This window comes from Mus pahari, chromosome 1 (genome assembly GCF_900095145.1).
Source record: "Mus pahari chromosome 1, PAHARI_EIJ_v1.1, whole genome shotgun sequence".
In the NCBI taxonomy this organism is placed as follows: domain Eukaryota; kingdom Metazoa; phylum Chordata; class Mammalia; order Rodentia; family Muridae; genus Mus; species Mus pahari.
Genome location: NC_034590.1, coordinates 96465406 through 96482122, shown reverse-complemented (window position 1 = coordinate 96482122; position 16717 = coordinate 96465406). Strand labels below are relative to the sequence as shown.

The following is a 16717-nucleotide window of genomic DNA, read 5'->3' as shown; positions in this document are numbered from 1 at the left end:
GTGCCACCATGCCCAGCTATGAAAATTTTAATGAAGCAATAAATAATGAGGAAAGACAGCAATCCTAGAAAGAATCTGAGTGAAGCCAGGCGTGGTGGCATACGCCTTTAATCCCAGCACTCAGGAGGCAGAGGCAGGTGGATTTCTGAGTCTGAGGCCAGCCTGGTCTAGAGTGAGTTTCAGGATAGCCAGGGCTACACAGTGAAATCCCCACCACCACCACCCCGCTGCAGAGAGAGAGGGAGAGAGCAGCGAATGGATCTGATCGAGGAGTCTCACAACTCTATATGCTTGACTTACCGCAGACTAGCGGAGTGCCGCAGTGGGTGAGGAGGGCTGAGGTAGGTGCAGAGCTCCAGGCTTTAGATCTACAGCTCTTCGGATCTGGCGCCTGCAGAGCAAAGCTCTCCCATCCCTGCCTCACTTTATCCTCTGCTTCCCTTAAGGACTCCCACAGGAGGGCGGGGTGTCACCAATGTCACTTTTCCATCTTCAGTCAGAGTTCATGCTCTTCCACAGTGCCACCTTCTCTGAGGCTTGCGACATTTTCTAATGGCACAAAGGCACAAGGGACATTTTCTGACTCAGCCTCCTCCCTAGCCATGACCATGACAACAGCTTGGCCTTCCTTTTGGCTGTTTTGTTTTCTTTTGTGCTTTTAAGATGACAGAGTGGTACCACATAACTCTGGCTCACCTAAGTCTCCGTGTAAACCACACACTGACCTTCATCTTGTGGCAGTTCTCATGCCCGAGGCTCCCAAGCTTTTTTGTTTTGTTTTGTTTTGTTGTTTGTAGCCTTTTACTAAGGGCCTCCGTCCATGGCTTTCTTTCTCCTTTTCTAAGTTAGTCCTTCACAAATCCCTCTGACCCCAGACGCCACCTCCACTAAACTCCCTTTTGCAAAGCCCTAAGACAAGCCAGGTGTGGTGGTGCCTGTCTGTCATCCCAGTGTTTGGGAGGCTGAGGCAGGAGAATGGCGAGTTCTAGGCCAGCCTGGGGTATGTGTGTGTGTGGGGGGGGGGGGGGGCGGTTACAATGTATCTATACTTACATTGTATCTATTGTGTCCCTGTTTCTGTTGCTTTCACACCCTGTCCTGAGCTCCTGTGTACCCTCACTTTCCTGTATGTGACTACTCAAAACATTCAGCCCTGGCCCTTAGCTGTGAACTGACTCGTAGCACTTCTGCACTTCAGGCTGCATCTGGGAGCCCTCTCTTAGAATGACCTCATTTAGACCCCTGAACCCAGTGGCTTCCTGCTTTCTTTCTTTCTTTCTTTCTTTCTTTCTTTCTTTCTTTCTTTCTTTCTTTCTTTCTTTCTTTCTTTCTTTCTTTCTTCTTTTTATCAAAGGTGTGGCCCACCATACCCAGCTAATTATTTTTAATAATACTTTTATTATTTATTTTATGTGAGTACACTGTTGCTCTCTTCAGACACACCAGAAGAGGGCATCAGATCTCATTACAGATGCTTGTGAGCTACCATGTGGTTGCTGGGATTTGAACTCAGGACCTCCGCTGAGCCATCTCTCCAGCCCAGCTCTGTTCTTTCTATTTTCAGTATTGATTCAAGATACCACCAGGCGAAGGAGTGCCTAAGCTAGACAAATGGGAAGAAAACAGTGGGGGCAGCCAGTTGTCACTGTCATCCTAGTCACTTAGGCAGGGAGCACGCCAGGGAGGTGCCATGGCTCTGTGATGCAGCAGATAGGAAGTGACAGTGAGGTGTGCAGACATGTGCCTTAGAGAGCAGAGGCAGGAAGATGGTGATCTTGAGGCAAGTCTAGGTTAGACAGAAGTGGATAGGGAGGTCTGTTTTCTCCATCCCAGTGTGAGGCTAGGAGATAAAGTGGCTGTCCACTTCTACAGCGCAGACCAGTCTGTCACGGGGAACATGGGCGTCACTCCGGCTCATGTCCGGGCTCATGTCCTGACTTGATTCTTTAACAGCTTTGTAGGCTAGTTCAGCTCACACGTATCTGCTTATCTTTCTTTCCTGCCTCATTTAGAATATTTTCAGAGATCAAATCTAGTCATTTTTATAAACTTTTAGGTTCATCTGCTTTTGTAAGGCCACCCCGTCCTGCGAGGGGGAACCATACAAGCACAAGGCAATACTGAGAGCAAAGCTACAGGATTAAAACCTGTGTTTTACACCCCTCTATGCCAACCTCCTTTCTTTTTTTTTTTTTTTTTTTTTTTTTTGTTTCTATTTTATGTGCATTCGTGTTTTGACTGAACATATGTCTCTGTGGGGGCACGGTTGCATGTAGCCCCGGCTGACTTAGAACTTGCTGTGCAGTTGCATTCCTGCTTCACTTGTTGGTGTTTCTCGGGTGCTGTGATTNCACCCCGTCCTGCGAGGGGGAACCATACAAGCACAAGGCAATACTGAGAGCAAAGCTACAGGATTAAAACCTGTGTTTTACACCCCTCTATGCCATTTTCTTTTTTTTTTTTTTTTTTTTTTTTTTTTTTTGTTTTTTTTTTTTCTCCTTTTTTTTTTTTTTTTTTTTTTTTTTTGCTTTTTGGGGGCACGGTTGCATGTAGCCCCGGCTGACTTAGAACTTGCTGTGCAGTTGCATTCCTGCTTCACTTGTTGGTGTTTCTCGGGTGCTGTGATTACAGGCGCGTGCCACTACGCCCAGCTTTATGTTTGAATTTCAAATCTTTTCTAGTTCAGTGATTCTCAACCTTCCTAATGCTGCTGCCCTATACAGTCCCTCAGGTTGTGGTGATCCCCAGCCATAAAATTATGTCATTGCTACTTCATAACTTTTGCTACTCTTTTGAATCCTAATATACATATCTGATATGTAGGTCATGACCCACAGGCTGAGAACCCCTATTCTAGCACATCAGTGTGAACCGGGTCCTGCAGTTGGTGTTCAGCTGCCTAAATGTCTCTCCCAGTTTCCCACTGGGTCCCCTCCTCACACTTGTCCTCGACAGTCAGACAGGAGAGTGCTCTTGGCTCAGTAGCAGTGACATCCTCATTAGTTCTTCAGACCTGGTGACCCTGAGCCCACTGCTACCTTGTATATTACACTAGGATTTTAATGGAGATGCACAAAGATGGCTGGGTGTGTGGCTCGGTGGGAGAGCACTTGCTCAGCACTCGCAAGGCCCTGATCTGGTCCACAGCAGTGTGGTCCTCCCAGAGACTGACGCTGTGGCTCTTGGTCTCCAAGTATCAGGTTTGAGCCGGGGTCACAGCTTGAACACTCGTGACCCTTCTTTTCCTGCAGGACATCACCCCACTGCAGGTGGTTCTGCCCAACACTGCCCTGCATCTGAAGGCATTGCTGGACTTTGAGGATAAGAATGGAGACAAGGTCATGGCAGGAGACGAGTGGCTGTTTGAGGGACCTGGTGAGTTCTGTCCCCACCTCTTGGTGTTTGTCTGGGCTGGGGCTTCCTGCCTTTCTCCTATAACCCTGACATCTTTGGCTGTGAGCATCAGCTGTCTCCTCCTCTCCTTCCCTAGGCACCTACATCCCACAGAAGGAGGTGGAAGTTGTGGAGATCATTCAGGCCACAGTCATCAAACAGAACCAAGCTCTGCGACTCAGGGCCCGCAAGGAATGCTTTGACCGGGATGGGAAGGAACGGGTGACAGGTGGGATCCACTGTGGCACTGTCACTGCGGTGGGTGGGCAGACAGGAAGGAGGGAGGGCCCTCCCTGCAGGGGAAGCAAGAAGAACCACGTGAAGCCAGAGAAGTGAGGGGTGTGTGTGTGTGTGTGTGTGTGTGTGTGTGTGTGTGTGTTTTGTTTTGAGACAGGGCTTTTCTGTGTAGACCAGGCTGACCTGGAACTCGGAGACCACCTGCCTCTACTTCCCAGTGCTGGGATTAAAGGCGTTTACCAGTACTGCTTACTGTTTACCAGTCTATGTCTGTCTTTCATTGTTTGTTTTTGTTATTGTTTTAAAGATTTAAAATATATATCTATATCCTTACCTTTTTTGTGTGTGTATTAGTATTTTGTCTGTCTGTATGTCTGTATGCACCACTTTGTGTCTGGTGCCCATGGAGGCCACGAGAGGGTGGAACTGGAGTTGTGAGCCACCATGTGGGTGCTGGGAATTGAACCCAGGTCCTCTGGAAGAATAGTCAGTGTTCTTAACCACTGAGCCATCTTCCCAGGTCTGTTCCTTTTGAGAGAGTGTCTCGTGTAGCTCTGACTGATCTGGTATTCAATATGTAGTCCATGATGACTTCAAACTCATAGTAATCCTTCTGCCTCAGCCTCCCAAGTGCTGGGAGTATAAATGTATCCCCATGCCTGGCTTCTCCCAGTCTCTCCTGAGGTCTACCAGCTGCATCTTGCACACGCACTTCCATGCTAGCCTTGAGCCTGCAATCACACCATGATAGGACTGTCTTACTGTTCCCACTCTGTAACATAAAGTGTGGGCACTGGCCACATGCTACCTGGTTCTAGATCAAAGGTGAGATGTTCACATACATTGACCCGATGTCGGTTCAAGATGATAGATAGTATTTTATTTAGTCCCCTGACAAGAGTGAGACTCTCACTGTTCCCATTTAGCCACAGCAAGACTGACACACTTGCCTAGGGTATGTGGCCATGCAGGGTAAGGCTGTGATTTGCTGCTGGGCATGCACGCTGCTCCAATAAACAAAATGACTTTCACAGGTCTATGAGAGGTCCTTTTACCCATTGCAGGAGCATGAAAAATTAGTCTTTGGTGCTTAGAGACAACATCGCAGAGTGTAGCTGTGGCAGTGATGTGACACTCTTTTTTTTTTTTTTTTTAATCCCCCATCCCTGCGACATGACATTCTAGAAGACCCTTTGTGGGTTTTGTCTTTTGAGACAGGTTTCCCTGCATAGCCCAGGTTGGCCAAAAACTCCCTATCCTCCAACCTCAGTCTCCTGAATGCTGGGATCATGGGTATGTGCCACCATGCCCAGCCTCTAAACGTTTTGGGGTTTTTTTGTTTTTGTTTTTGTTTTTTTAATTCTTCTGGGAAAGAGGTTAGTTTTCCTCTGGCCTCAGAGAAAGCAGTGGCTGCAAGGACCTTGTTAGGTACTCAACTCTGGGGACAGTGACTTTTCTTTGCCTTCAAAGCCCAGTTGATCCTGGTCTCTGGGCTGCCACGAAGTGACAGTGGGTGACTGGTTGTCCTTTCTGTTCCTGACCCAGGCGAGGAGTGGCTGGTCCGATCTGTGGGCGCTTATCTCCCCGCTGTCTTTGAAGAGGTGCTGGATCTGGTGGATGCTGTGATCCTTACAGAAAAGGTTTGTGCTTGGGCATGGGGAAAGAAGCTAGTAGTGCTCAGAGGGGACACAAGGTGCAAGGAAGGGGCAGGCAGCATCCCTATGTGCACTGGAGAAATCAGGTCAGATCTCCAGAGGAGAGTCCTGGAGCATCCTCCAGGGAAGGTAGACATTGTCCATGAGACCCGGGATCAAGTTAGGGTCCCTTGGTGTTCCCGGATCCAAAGCACTGGCAGCAGGAAGGTGGCAAGAGGCCTCTACAAGTACCCTGTGTCTCCACCTGCAGACAGCCCTGCACCTCCGGGCTCGGCAGAACTTCAAGGATCTTCGGGGAGTGGCCCACCGCACTGGGGAGGAATGGCTAGTGACGGTGCAGGACACAGAAGCCCATGTCCCGGATGTCTATGAGGAGGTACTGGGGGTGGTACCCATCACCACCCTGGGACCTCGACACTACTGTGTCATCCTTGACCCAATGGGACCAGATGGCAAGAACCAGCTGGGACAAAAGCGTGTTGTCAAGGTAAGCCCATCTCCACCTCAGAGCTTGTGAGAAGAGAGACCCTTGAGCAACAAGAGACCTTCTCATCTGTCTTGCTCCACGTCTTCCAAACAACACATATGTTCTAGAAATACCTTTAGTATTTTTTATTCTTAGGTTTGTATTCCTGACACTGTCCTATTTGATTCCCCTGGGCCTTAGAGTTCCTGGAACATGTTCCTCCATGTTCTGGAACCTTTGTCATGCTGCATAAAACAAATCTCCCGGCTGGGCGGTGGTGGCGCACACCTTTAATCTCAGCACTTGGGAGGCAGAGGCAGAGGCAGGCAGATTTCTGAGTTCGAGGCCAGTCTGGTCTACAAAGTGAGTTCCAGGACAGGCAGGGCTATACAGAAAAACCCTGTCTCAAAAAAAAAAAAAAATCTCACAGCCCCCAGCCCCCATGCTCTTTCTCCTCTACCCTACTTCCTGTGAGAACCATTAGGGCTCAGCAAGCAGCCCCGACGAAGGCAGGGACTAGATAGTTTAGGGCTTGTGTGGATGAGATTTCTGCTGAAGTTATCCAAATAGGCTATTGCCACGGCATCATGGAGACAATGTGGAAGCAAAACTAGAAACGAGGTGTGCGACAGGTACACGGGGAGGTTAAGGCAGGAGGGTCAGGAGTTCAAGGGCCACAGTGAGCTTTGGGGTCACCCTCGATACATGAGATCATCTCTTTAGAAAGGAAAATAAAAGAAGGGATGAGGAGGCTTAAAAGTGAAAACAACCCTTGCAAGATGTGGTGGCTCATGGCCTGAATCCCGGCTCAAGCTCAGGAGGCAGAGGCAGACAAATCTCTATGAATTCTAGGCCAGACTGGTCTACAGAGTGAGCTCCAGGCCAGCAAGGATGACTTAAGAGACCCTGTCTCAAAAACAAACAGAACAACCTAAAATGTCAATCATTTGATGGCTTGGTATTTAAAATGTGTGGCTGTGAATTTGAGGCCAACTTGGGTTACACAGCAAGAGCCCTTCTCAATGGAGAGGAAAGCCAGTGAAACGGGTATCTGTACTCACTTTCTTCGGAGGCTGATACAGGAGTCCAGAAGTTCAAAACCATCCTGGTCCCATATCATCATTGGTAGCAGGTCAGATTTGACTCTAAGAGTTTGCCTACCCTCAAATCCTCAAATTCTGCCATTATCAAGAAAGCAAACAGTGGGAGAAATGAAACACCTATTGTTATAGGTGTTTCTCTGTGTAGCCCTGGCCATTCTGGAACTCACTCTGTAGACCAGGCTGGCCTGGAAATCAGAAATCTGCCTGCCTCTGCCTCCTGAGTGCTGGGATTAAAGGCGTGCGACACCACGCCTGGCCTGCCTCAGTCTACTAACCTAGACTTGGTCCTGGAAGCTATTAGCCTCTGTACAGTCTAATCTAGGCCTAGAGTGTTTTCAGCCTCTGAGATTTACTGCAGAATATGCTCACTCTTTATTGTTCTTTCTGAACTCAGCTCTTCTGGCTCAAGCTCTTCTCTGTGCTGACTGATTCAAACTGGCCTCTTTCTCCACCTCCGACTGAATTGCTCTGCTTGGCCTCAAACTAACTCTGGCAATCTGTCCTCATCTTCTGGCTCCTTCTCATTCTCTCGCTCAATCTGTCTTCACCAGTGTCTAGTGTGTTCTCTACAACCTGTCTCTGTAAAAGGCTTCCATTAAACCTCCTTTTTTCTTTCTGCACTGCTCTCACTTAAGTAGCCTCTCATTTTTTTCTCTATTCTTGTGAGGGTCGGGCATATCCTGTTCTGGCAAATCCTTCTCTGAGTGTCTGCCATTTAATTAGATGTCACTTTCAAACATGGGTGCTTCCTTGTACAAACTCTACTGTCATTGTTTGGGATTAAAGGTGTGTTTTAAGGGCATGTCTGTATTCCAGCCAGAGTAGCCATATTGCTGGATTAAAATCCCTCAACACAGCATGGGAATGGGAAAGTGCCACCAGAAGACCTGGCTCAAGGTCATGCAATAGTGGCAAGCCAGGAGGCTATATTGAGGCAGTATGGCCCTTCCATAGGCCTGAGAGACACCATGACCTAATCTCCCCCCTTTTGCCCACTAGGGAGAGAAGTCCTTTTTCCTCCAGCCAGGAGAGAGGCTGGAACGAGGCATCCAGGATGTGTACGTGCTGTCAGAGCAGCAGGGGCTGCTGCTGAAGGCTCTGCAGCCCCTGGAGGAGGGGGAGAGTGAGGAGAAGGTCTCCCACCAGGCTGGAGACCGCTGGCTCATTCGGGGACCCCTGGAGTATGTGCCATCTGCCAAAGTGGAGGTGGTGGAGGAGCGTCAGGCTATCCCTCTGGACCAAAATGAGGGCATCTATGTGCAGGATGTCAAGACGGGAAAGGTACCAGCTGTGGGATGGGAGATGCCAGTGGTGGCTTCCTCTGGGCAAGCAGGTGGTGCTAATGGAGAGAGGCAGGTTGGGAGAAGACTCCTACAGCAGCAGCCTGGTGGCTGGCTGGCAGATGTGAGGCCAGGTCATACTCCATTTGTCATCTTTGTCCTAAATACCTGATTTTATGTTCCAGAGACTCCAGCTGAGAGGATGAGCTAGGCTTTAGGACAGGAGTTCTGTCCTGCTGCAGATGTGGTCCTAGCATAAAGGTCTCCACAGACTTTTTCTGCTTCACCTAAATCTTGACCTTGGATTTACTGAGGATTACACTGTCAACTTTCTCCCCGAGTCTCTAATGCAGAAACAGTTCAGAGCCAGAGGCAACGCTTGTGTATATGAGGCGCTTCCTAGGACCACATCTGAAGTTCTGATGCACACCACATTGCTTCAGCAAAGGAAAACCCCAGAAATAATACCAGGCACTTACTGCATACCAAGTGCGGTTCTTTGAATTAGACATGTGAGCCCTTCCTCATTCTGGAACACCATTATACAGATGAGCAAGGCATGGGCAATAGTTTGAGAAAAAGCGAGCAGATAGCAACCAAGCTTGAGCGCAGTCTTCCTGCAGACCGCTGCTTTAACCAGGACACTGTGCTTACCCTGGGCAGGGCGGGCTCGGGACCACGAGGGATGGCGTTCTCCCTCCTCCCCTCTCTGAAAACGCCTTTCCTAGGTGCGGGCTGTGATTGGAAGCACCTACATGCTGACTCAAGATGAAGTCCTGTGGGAAAAGGAGCTGCCTTCTGGGGTGGAGGAGCTGCTGAACTTGGGGCATGACCCTCTGGCCGACAGGGGTCAGAAGGGCACGGCCAAGGTCCTTCAGCCCTCAGCGCCAAGGAACAAGACCCGAGTGGTCAGCTACCGGGTCCCCCACAACGCAGCGGTGCAGGTGTACGACTACAGAGCCAAGAGAGCCCGGTGAGCCAGCAGAGGCCTCTGTGGGGTCCCGGGGTCCCCAGGGAGCTCTCAGGACTGCTGACTTCCACCTCTCTCCACAGCGTGGTCTTTGGGCCTGAGCTAGTGTCACTGGATCCAGAGGAGCAGTTCACAGTGTTGTCCCTTTCTGCTGGGCGACCCAAGCGTCCCCACGCCCGCCGCGCACTCTGCCTGCTGCTGGGACCTGATTTCTTTACCGACGTCATCACCATCGAAACTGCAGATCATGCCAGGCTGCAGCTGCAGCTTGCTTACAACTGGTGAGGCTGGGGACCCAGGGGGGCAGCCTCAGAAACAGAGGAGGGCACGTGCCTCCCAACTCAGACAGAAGGCAGGCCTTGATGCCCTAGACCAGAGGGAAGCTGGGAGTTTAGAAAATATGGAGTGGATATGGCCTGACCTAGGGTGAGGACTTCGGGCTCCAGTAACAGGGCTACCTAGCCACGCCGCAGTTGTTTATTACTGTAGGGTTTTTGTTTGGTTTTTGTTTTATTTTTTTGAGATAAGGTTTTTCTACAGGCCTGTATATCCTGAAATGTACTCTGTAGACCAGGCTGCCTCAAACTCACAGGGATTTATCTGCCTCTGCCTCCCCAGTGCTCAGACTAAAGGGGTATGCCACCACTCCTGGTTTCTGCAAGTTTTTTGTTTTCGTTTTCTTAAAGAAAAGATTTTTCACAACATATGGGCATGAGCAGTGTGACTAAGTGGTCAGAGCACCCGCCCCAGATTGTATTGCTGGGTCCTGTCCTAACTGAGCTGTATGCTGTCTGGGGACCTGCACTGGGAACGTTGTGTTTTCCTCCTTTTCCCTAGCTGGAAAATGAAGATTACCTACTTCACAGGGTGCTGAAAGACTTTAATGAAATAGTTAAATACTGGGGTGCTGGGGGCAGGAGAGTAACTGTTCTTCAGTGATGTAGCCACCCATAAATTACCCATACTCCAATTAATAACCCCACGCGATGCTCATGCAAACAGCCCTAGTTAAACTCAGTGGGTCATTTTTTAAAAGACATGGAGCTAGGAGCAAGGTTGGGAACAAGGGTTCATGGGAGGGAGAGGAAGATAACAGAAGGAAATTGGGTGAGTATGATCAAAATACAATCTATCTATCTATCAATACACACACATACATATATATTATATAATATAAATACATATATGTACATATATGCATTATATTTGTTTATATATTTATATATACATATATATGTATATATATATTTATATACACATATATGTATGTATGAGATTGTGAAATAATAAATAAAAAAACTATTTTTCAAAAGAGCAAGCAGGGCCCATGAAGTACACAGAGCACCACTTAGCAGCCTGAGCTCCTCCCTAGACCCCACAGAAAGGTGGAGAGAGGAAACTGACTCCGTCCGAGGCCATGGCAGCAGCCCTCCACACTATGTACGCAAATACACAAAATAAGAATTTTTTTTAAAAAAATTAATGGCCTAAAGCTGGGCGATAGTGGTACATGTTTTTTTTTTTTTTTTTTTAATTATATGTAAGTACACTGTAGCTGTCTTCAGACACTCCAGAAGAGGGCGTCAGATCTTGTTACGGATGGTTATGAGCCACCATGTGGTTGCTGGGATTTGAACTCCGGACCTCCGGAAGAGCAGTCGGGTGCTCTTACCCACTGAGCCATCTCACCAGTCCTGTTTTTTTTTTTTTTTTTTTTTTTTTTTTTTTTTTTTTTTTTTTTTTAAGTTTATTTATTTTATGTATGTGAGTACACTGTAACTGTCTTCAGACACACCAGAAGAGGGTATCGAATCCCCATTACGGATGGTTATGAGCCATCATGTGGTTGCTGGGAATTGAACTCAGGACCTCTGGAAGAGCAGTCAGTGCTCTTAACCACTGAGCCATCTCTCCAGCCTGGTACATAGTTTTTAAACCCAGCACTTGGGAGGCGGAGGCAGGCCTGAGTTTGAGGCCAGCCTGGTCTACAGATTGAGGTCTACAGAGATAGCCAAGGCTATACAGAGAAACCCATAGCACATGGCTGTAACCCCAGCTCTCCAGAGGTAGAAGGAGGAAGATCAGGTGTTCAAGGCCAGAGTCCTCTGAAAGAGCTCAAAGCCAGCCTGAGTCTCCAGTGTGAGGAGGTTCACCAGTGTCTGAGCCCGTTCCAAGTTCCTCACCTTGTGGTGGAGAAGAGCTAGCTAGTACTGTGACTGAGGTAGATGCGGGGCTGGCCTAGTGACAGTTAAGAGCACAGGCCTAGAGCCATCTTGCCTGGGTTCCAAGTTTTGGCTTGACATATATGGTGTGATCTTTGGTATGACCTGGGATTTAGCACCCGGAACCCTCTATTTCTTCTTCTGGAAAGTGGGATAATATGCATCTCCACCCGAGGGACTCTGGGAGGATTTAATGGAAACAGGTGCTTGCCAGGCACAATTTAACATCTCCACTGTAGGAAGGAACTTCCACTGAGCCCAGAGGAGGGTGTTCAAATGCAGCTCAATAAGGGTATCACTTCTTGTGGGAAAATCGCTTCCCCCGCTCTGGGCCTCTTTGTTCATAGGCATTTTGAACTGAAGAACCGGAATGACCCTGAAGAGACAGCCAAGCTTTTCTCTGTGCCCGACTTTGTGGGTGACGCCTGCAAGGCCATTGCATCCCGAGTCCGGGGGGCTGTAGCCTCTGTCACCTTTGATGACTTCCATAAGAACTCAGCGCGAATCATTCGCATGGCTGTTTTTGGCTTTGAGATGTCCGAAGACGCAGGGCCTGATGGCACGCTCCTGCCCAGGGCTCGAGACCGGGCCGTCTTTCCCCAAAATGGGCTGGTAGTGAGCAGTGTGGATGTGCAGTCAGTGGAGCCTGTGGATCAGAGGACCCGGGATGCCCTGCAGCGCAGTGTCCAGCTAGCCATTGAAATCACAACCAACTCCCAGGAGGCGGCAGCCAAGTGAGTGGTGCAGGGACCCGGGGCGGTGCGGGGGTGGGGGTGGGGAGAGAGCAGCTCAGCTGGGGCCAAGACCTGAACACTGAACAATGTGGCACCCACAAACAGTCTGCCTGTTGCTGTCTACCCCCTCCTGGCTCTCCAGGAGAGTTTGGCTTCCCTGTCCTCTACCTTCAGCTTGCTCCCACCTTGGGCCTTTGGAACTTCTTTGCCCAGTGTACTTTCCTTAGAGAGCCCTTCCTTTATTTTCTCTAGTTGCTGTTGCAGTGCCCTCTTTCCCTGCTCACCCACTGGCTCTCAGATGCTCATCGATGCCCTAAAGCACCCCAGCCTTTTTGCTTGGCATCAAGCATGTCTGTCTTCCGCAGGCCCGGAGCCACGCCGTGGCTGTTCGCAGCTTGCACACTGGGCTGGGTCCAAGTGTAGGCTGAATGCTCCCTCAGAGAGGGGAGCAGGGTCAGTCTCTACTCCAAGGGCTCCTTTCTTAGCTCTGGGCCACCATCTCATCTGCCCCTGCTCTTACCCAGGCACGAGGCTCAGAGACTAGAGCAGGAAGCCCGGGGTCGGCTTGAGAGACAGAAGATCTTGGACCAGTCAGAAGCTGAAAAAGCCCGCAAAGAACTTTTGGAGCTTGAGGCCATGAGGTGGGTCAAGAAATGGAGGCAGAAAGACTGGCCGATCTGAGGGTCTTGGAAAAGCTGCTGGCTCAGGGTTGAGAGGCAAGCAGAGCATGCTGTGAGGCATAAATCAAAACTCCAGAAGGGGTGGGGATGCAGCTGAGCGGTAGAGAACGTGCCTACCATGCACAAGGCCTGGGGCTCCATCCTTGATATTGGAAAAAAAATTAAAAATGAGGGCCCAGCAAGATGACGGTAGGTGAAGGGGCTTGCCGCCAAACCCCATCCCACAAAGTGAAAGGAGAGAACTGATTCTCACACGTTGTCCTCCGACTGTCATACTTGTGTCATGGTGTCCCTGGGTAGGCAGGCGTCTCTTCTAGGCCGCCCCTGACTCTGTTTCCCCTGCAGCATGGCTGTGGAGAGCACTGGTAATGCCAAGGCAGAGGCTGAGTCCCGGGCAGAGGCAGCGCGGATTGAGGGAGAAGGTTCTGTGCTGCAGGCCAAGCTAAAGGCACAGGCGTTAGCCATTGAGACGGTAAGTTGGGGGGGAGGCTGCTGCTGGGAGCCTAGGCCACTGGGGCCTGGAAGGGGCCTGCTTGTTAAAAGGCTCCGAGCCAGGGCGTGGGGGTGCGCGCCTTTAATCCCAGCACCAAGGCTTGAATCAGAGGACTCCTTCCCAAGATTCACTAGCTAAATAGCAGCAGAGCTAGGATTTACACCTGAGATTGCCTTCTGCCTCAGTTCTCTTCTCTCAGAATTCCGGGGTGGCGGCGGCGGGGGGAGGGTGGTGGTGGCGATGACCTAAAACCAGCCTGGTCTCCCCCTCCCAGGAGGCTGAGCTGGAGCGAGTGAAGAAAGTTCGAGAGATGGAGCTGATCTACGCCCGGGCCCAGCTAGAGCTGGAGGTGAGCAAGGCGAAGCAGCTCGCCGACGTGGAGGCAAAGAAGTTCAAGGAGATGACAGAGGCCCTGGGCCCCGGCACCATCAGGGACCTGGCTGTGGCCGGGCCAGAGATGCAGGTGAGAACAGAGGACACGGAAGGAGTGTCCGCCTCGGAACCAAGAAGGTTGAAGGCACAGCTGGGGAAGTGTTGGAGGATGGGCAGGGGAGTGGGGTGAACTGCCCTGTGACCTGTCACTGAGCACCGTGAGATGAGGCACCGCTGGGGGGACAGCAGCAGAGGAGACATCAGTGCCTCGAAGGGAGTCAAAAAGGACGATACGTTGGAAGGTGATGGTAGCATCTCAGAAACCACTTGGTTTAGGGAGGGCTGCTCTGAAGGTCGGCTCCCTGGGGAGGCAGCTGTGGTAAGGTGGCCTCTTCTGACGGTGTCCTCTTGCTGACTTTATCCTCCAACCTTGCAGGTGAAACTTCTTCAGTCCCTGGGCCTGAAATCCACTCTCATCACAGATGGCTCGTCCCCCATCAACCTCTTCAACACAGCCTTCGGCTTGCTGGGGCTGGGGTCTGATGGTCAGCCACCAGTACAAAAGTGACCCCAAGAAAGGCTTGCTTTCCCAGGCCCTCTGAAGCAGCCACTCTGTGCCTTAGGTAGACATAAAATGCTGCACTGACAATGGATAAATAAAATGCTGCACAACCGTAGACATTCATGGTGGTTTTCCCTCTTATCTCCAGTCTGGGTGATCAGGGATCTTAGCGGTGACCTGGAGAAGGTGCCCCTCAAATCTTGGTAAAATTACCAGAGACTACTTTGGTCTCCAAGGAAACCGGGAGAAAAGTGTCCCAAAGCCATGGAACCCAAAGTCTTTCAAGCCTGCAGCTCAGACTGCACCTCCTTAGACCCTGGGTAGGCGGAGGGAGATGGCGCTGTATGAGCAGAACACCTGAGAGCGCTCCTGCCCTTGCATTGGCTCGGCCGCTCGCTCGCAGCTGTTTTTTTCCATGAACCCTGGCCACCTAGTTGAGTCACCTCAGGCTGCAGAGTCTGCTCCACCTGCCATGGGAGACTCTCCTTTGGCACCACCTGCCGGCTTCACCAGCAGCCTGCAGGACCAGCAGGTGTGCCAGGCCTGCCCTGGGCATGGCTGTGCTTACCCCCGCTAGGGAAGAGGGCCCTGTTGGGGGCAGCAGAATCTAGATCACACTCTGAAGCCTCTGGGCTGGGCTCTTAAGGAGCATTGGGGGTGCCTCTTTCCTATCTGCCCCTCAAACTTTACCCGAACTTGTAAAAGGTCTTTACTTGGTAAGACGATGTAAGCTCAGTCAGCTTGGAAACACCAGTGGGGGCTAGGGTGCTGGGTTTTAGGCCAAGTGGAGCTTTAGGTCTGCCCCATCCCCACTGTGGAAGTAAAATGGTCCTGGGGTGGGGAGAGGAACTGGGCCCCATTCCCTGTGTGTCTATGAAGACAACTGACTCAGTCCCTCCTATGACCTCCCCTGAAATGGGCCCATGCTACCCCAGATAAGCAAGGTAGGTGATGTTTTTGTTCCTTTTCCTCACCGGTGCCTCGTCTCCATCTTGAGAGCCTTGCTTCTTCCCGAATTGCTTTTGAGCGGCACTTGTATGGTTGGTGTCTCTTCTAAAGCCTGAACATAAGGCCTTGGGTCTGCCTGTATTAACTCACAACTCACATTCTGGCTTGGTGTGAGTCCCTACCTAGACCTTCCCGAGTCTTTCCTCAAGAGAACTAATTAATTTACAGCTCCTCAACTGGTGGTACCTGCTGCCTATTAAATGCTGTGTGTCACCAAGGGCCCCTGGGACCAAGTAAGACTGTACGTGGTGGCTGTTCAGGTCTCAGCTACTGACTTCTACGGCTGTCCTTGGACAATCACCACACCACCACAGACAACTGGTTCACTGCCTAACTTGGATCCTGGGCTCTGTCCCTACAAATGACTCAAAACCAACCTGTGATTCCCCACTGCCTTTGTCATGCTAGATGTCTCCCCCGTACCCACTCCCCACTGCCCTGGGTTAGGGATGGAACCCACGGCAGGTCCTCACAGCAAGGTGCCCCACCACTGAATTATACCCTGGCATTTGCTTTTCTTTTCTTGTCTCTTCCTCCTTTCCCTTACCCACTCCCTTTTCTCTCCCCGCCTTCCCTCCCCCAGCCCCGCCCTTCCCTCCTTTGAGACAGGGTCTGCCCAGGAACTCAGCCCTCCAGCCTCCATGTGCACCGTTAGGATCATGGCATGTGGCATTTGTCCATCAGCTCCTCCTTCCCTCTGTAACGCCAAAGCAGCTGCTCCTGTTGGAGGAGACCCCAGCATGTGACCAGTCTCATTTTAGACTCCAGCCACAATCTCCAGGGAGCCGTGCTCCCCCTATCTCCTCTGGGATTCCCTCCCTCTAGAACAACTGCTCAAGCCTCCTCTTCTCACCCTCCTCCTCCCCTGCCCACTTTTTCTCACCTCTTTGAAAAAAATAGAAGCAGAGCGGGCAGGAAGGCTCTCTCCTTCCCAGCAGCGGATCAACACACTGAGCAGCAGAACAGGCTGTCCCCACCACTGTGCCCAGCAAGGATTTCTCACCTTGGGCCCCAATCCCACCCATCTTGTCCTGAGAGCTGACTGCAAAGCCCATCTGCCTCTGTCTTCCTCTCTTTGGGGCCCCATCCATAAGTCTGTAAATTCCTCCAACTCTATAAAAACAAACAGGTAAGACTCGTTCCTTGTTAAAGAGCATATGGATCTGAGTCTGGAATCAGAGTACCCACAGAAAAGGCAGCTGTGGGGGCTGAAGAAATGGCTCAATGGTTAAGTGCACTGGCTGTTCTTCCAAAGGACCCAGGATCAATTGCCAGAACCCACATAGCAGCTCTCTATAACTCCAGTTCCAGGGGATCTGACACCCTCACAGCGACATACGTGTAATCAAAATGCCAATGCACGTAAAAAATTCATCCTTTAAAAATTTCGAAAGGAGGCTGGTGAGATGGCTCAGCAGGTAAGAGCACCCGACTGCTCTTCCAAAGGTACAGAGTTCAAATCCCAGCAACCACATGGTGGCTCACAACCATCCTTAACAAGATCTGACTCCCTCTTCTGGAGTGTCTGAAGACAGCTACAGT

General features: G+C 50.6%; 1 protein-coding gene across 1 annotated transcript in view; it reads left to right on the top strand.

Annotated features, from left to right (window-relative positions):
* Mvp (major vault protein) overlaps positions 1-14284 on the top strand; it is a 25979-nt gene extending 11695 nt beyond the window's left edge. Inside the window, exons 4-15 of the mRNA XM_021196451.2 lie at positions 3252-3375; positions 3491-3622; positions 5176-5270; positions 5536-5772; positions 7854-8135; positions 8863-9107; positions 9188-9385; positions 11674-12060; positions 12585-12701; positions 13086-13212; positions 13508-13696; positions 14042-14284. Of these exons, the coding sequence (XP_021052110.1) occupies positions 3252-3375; positions 3491-3622; positions 5176-5270; positions 5536-5772; positions 7854-8135; positions 8863-9107; positions 9188-9385; positions 11674-12060; positions 12585-12701; positions 13086-13212; positions 13508-13696; positions 14042-14173 (2265 nt within the window). The 3' untranslated portion in view covers positions 14174-14284. The remainder of the gene's footprint in view (positions 1-3251; positions 3376-3490; positions 3623-5175; positions 5271-5535; positions 5773-7853; positions 8136-8862; positions 9108-9187; positions 9386-11673; positions 12061-12584; positions 12702-13085; positions 13213-13507; positions 13697-14041) is intronic.
* The last annotated feature ends 2433 nt before the right edge of the window (positions 14285-16717 follow it).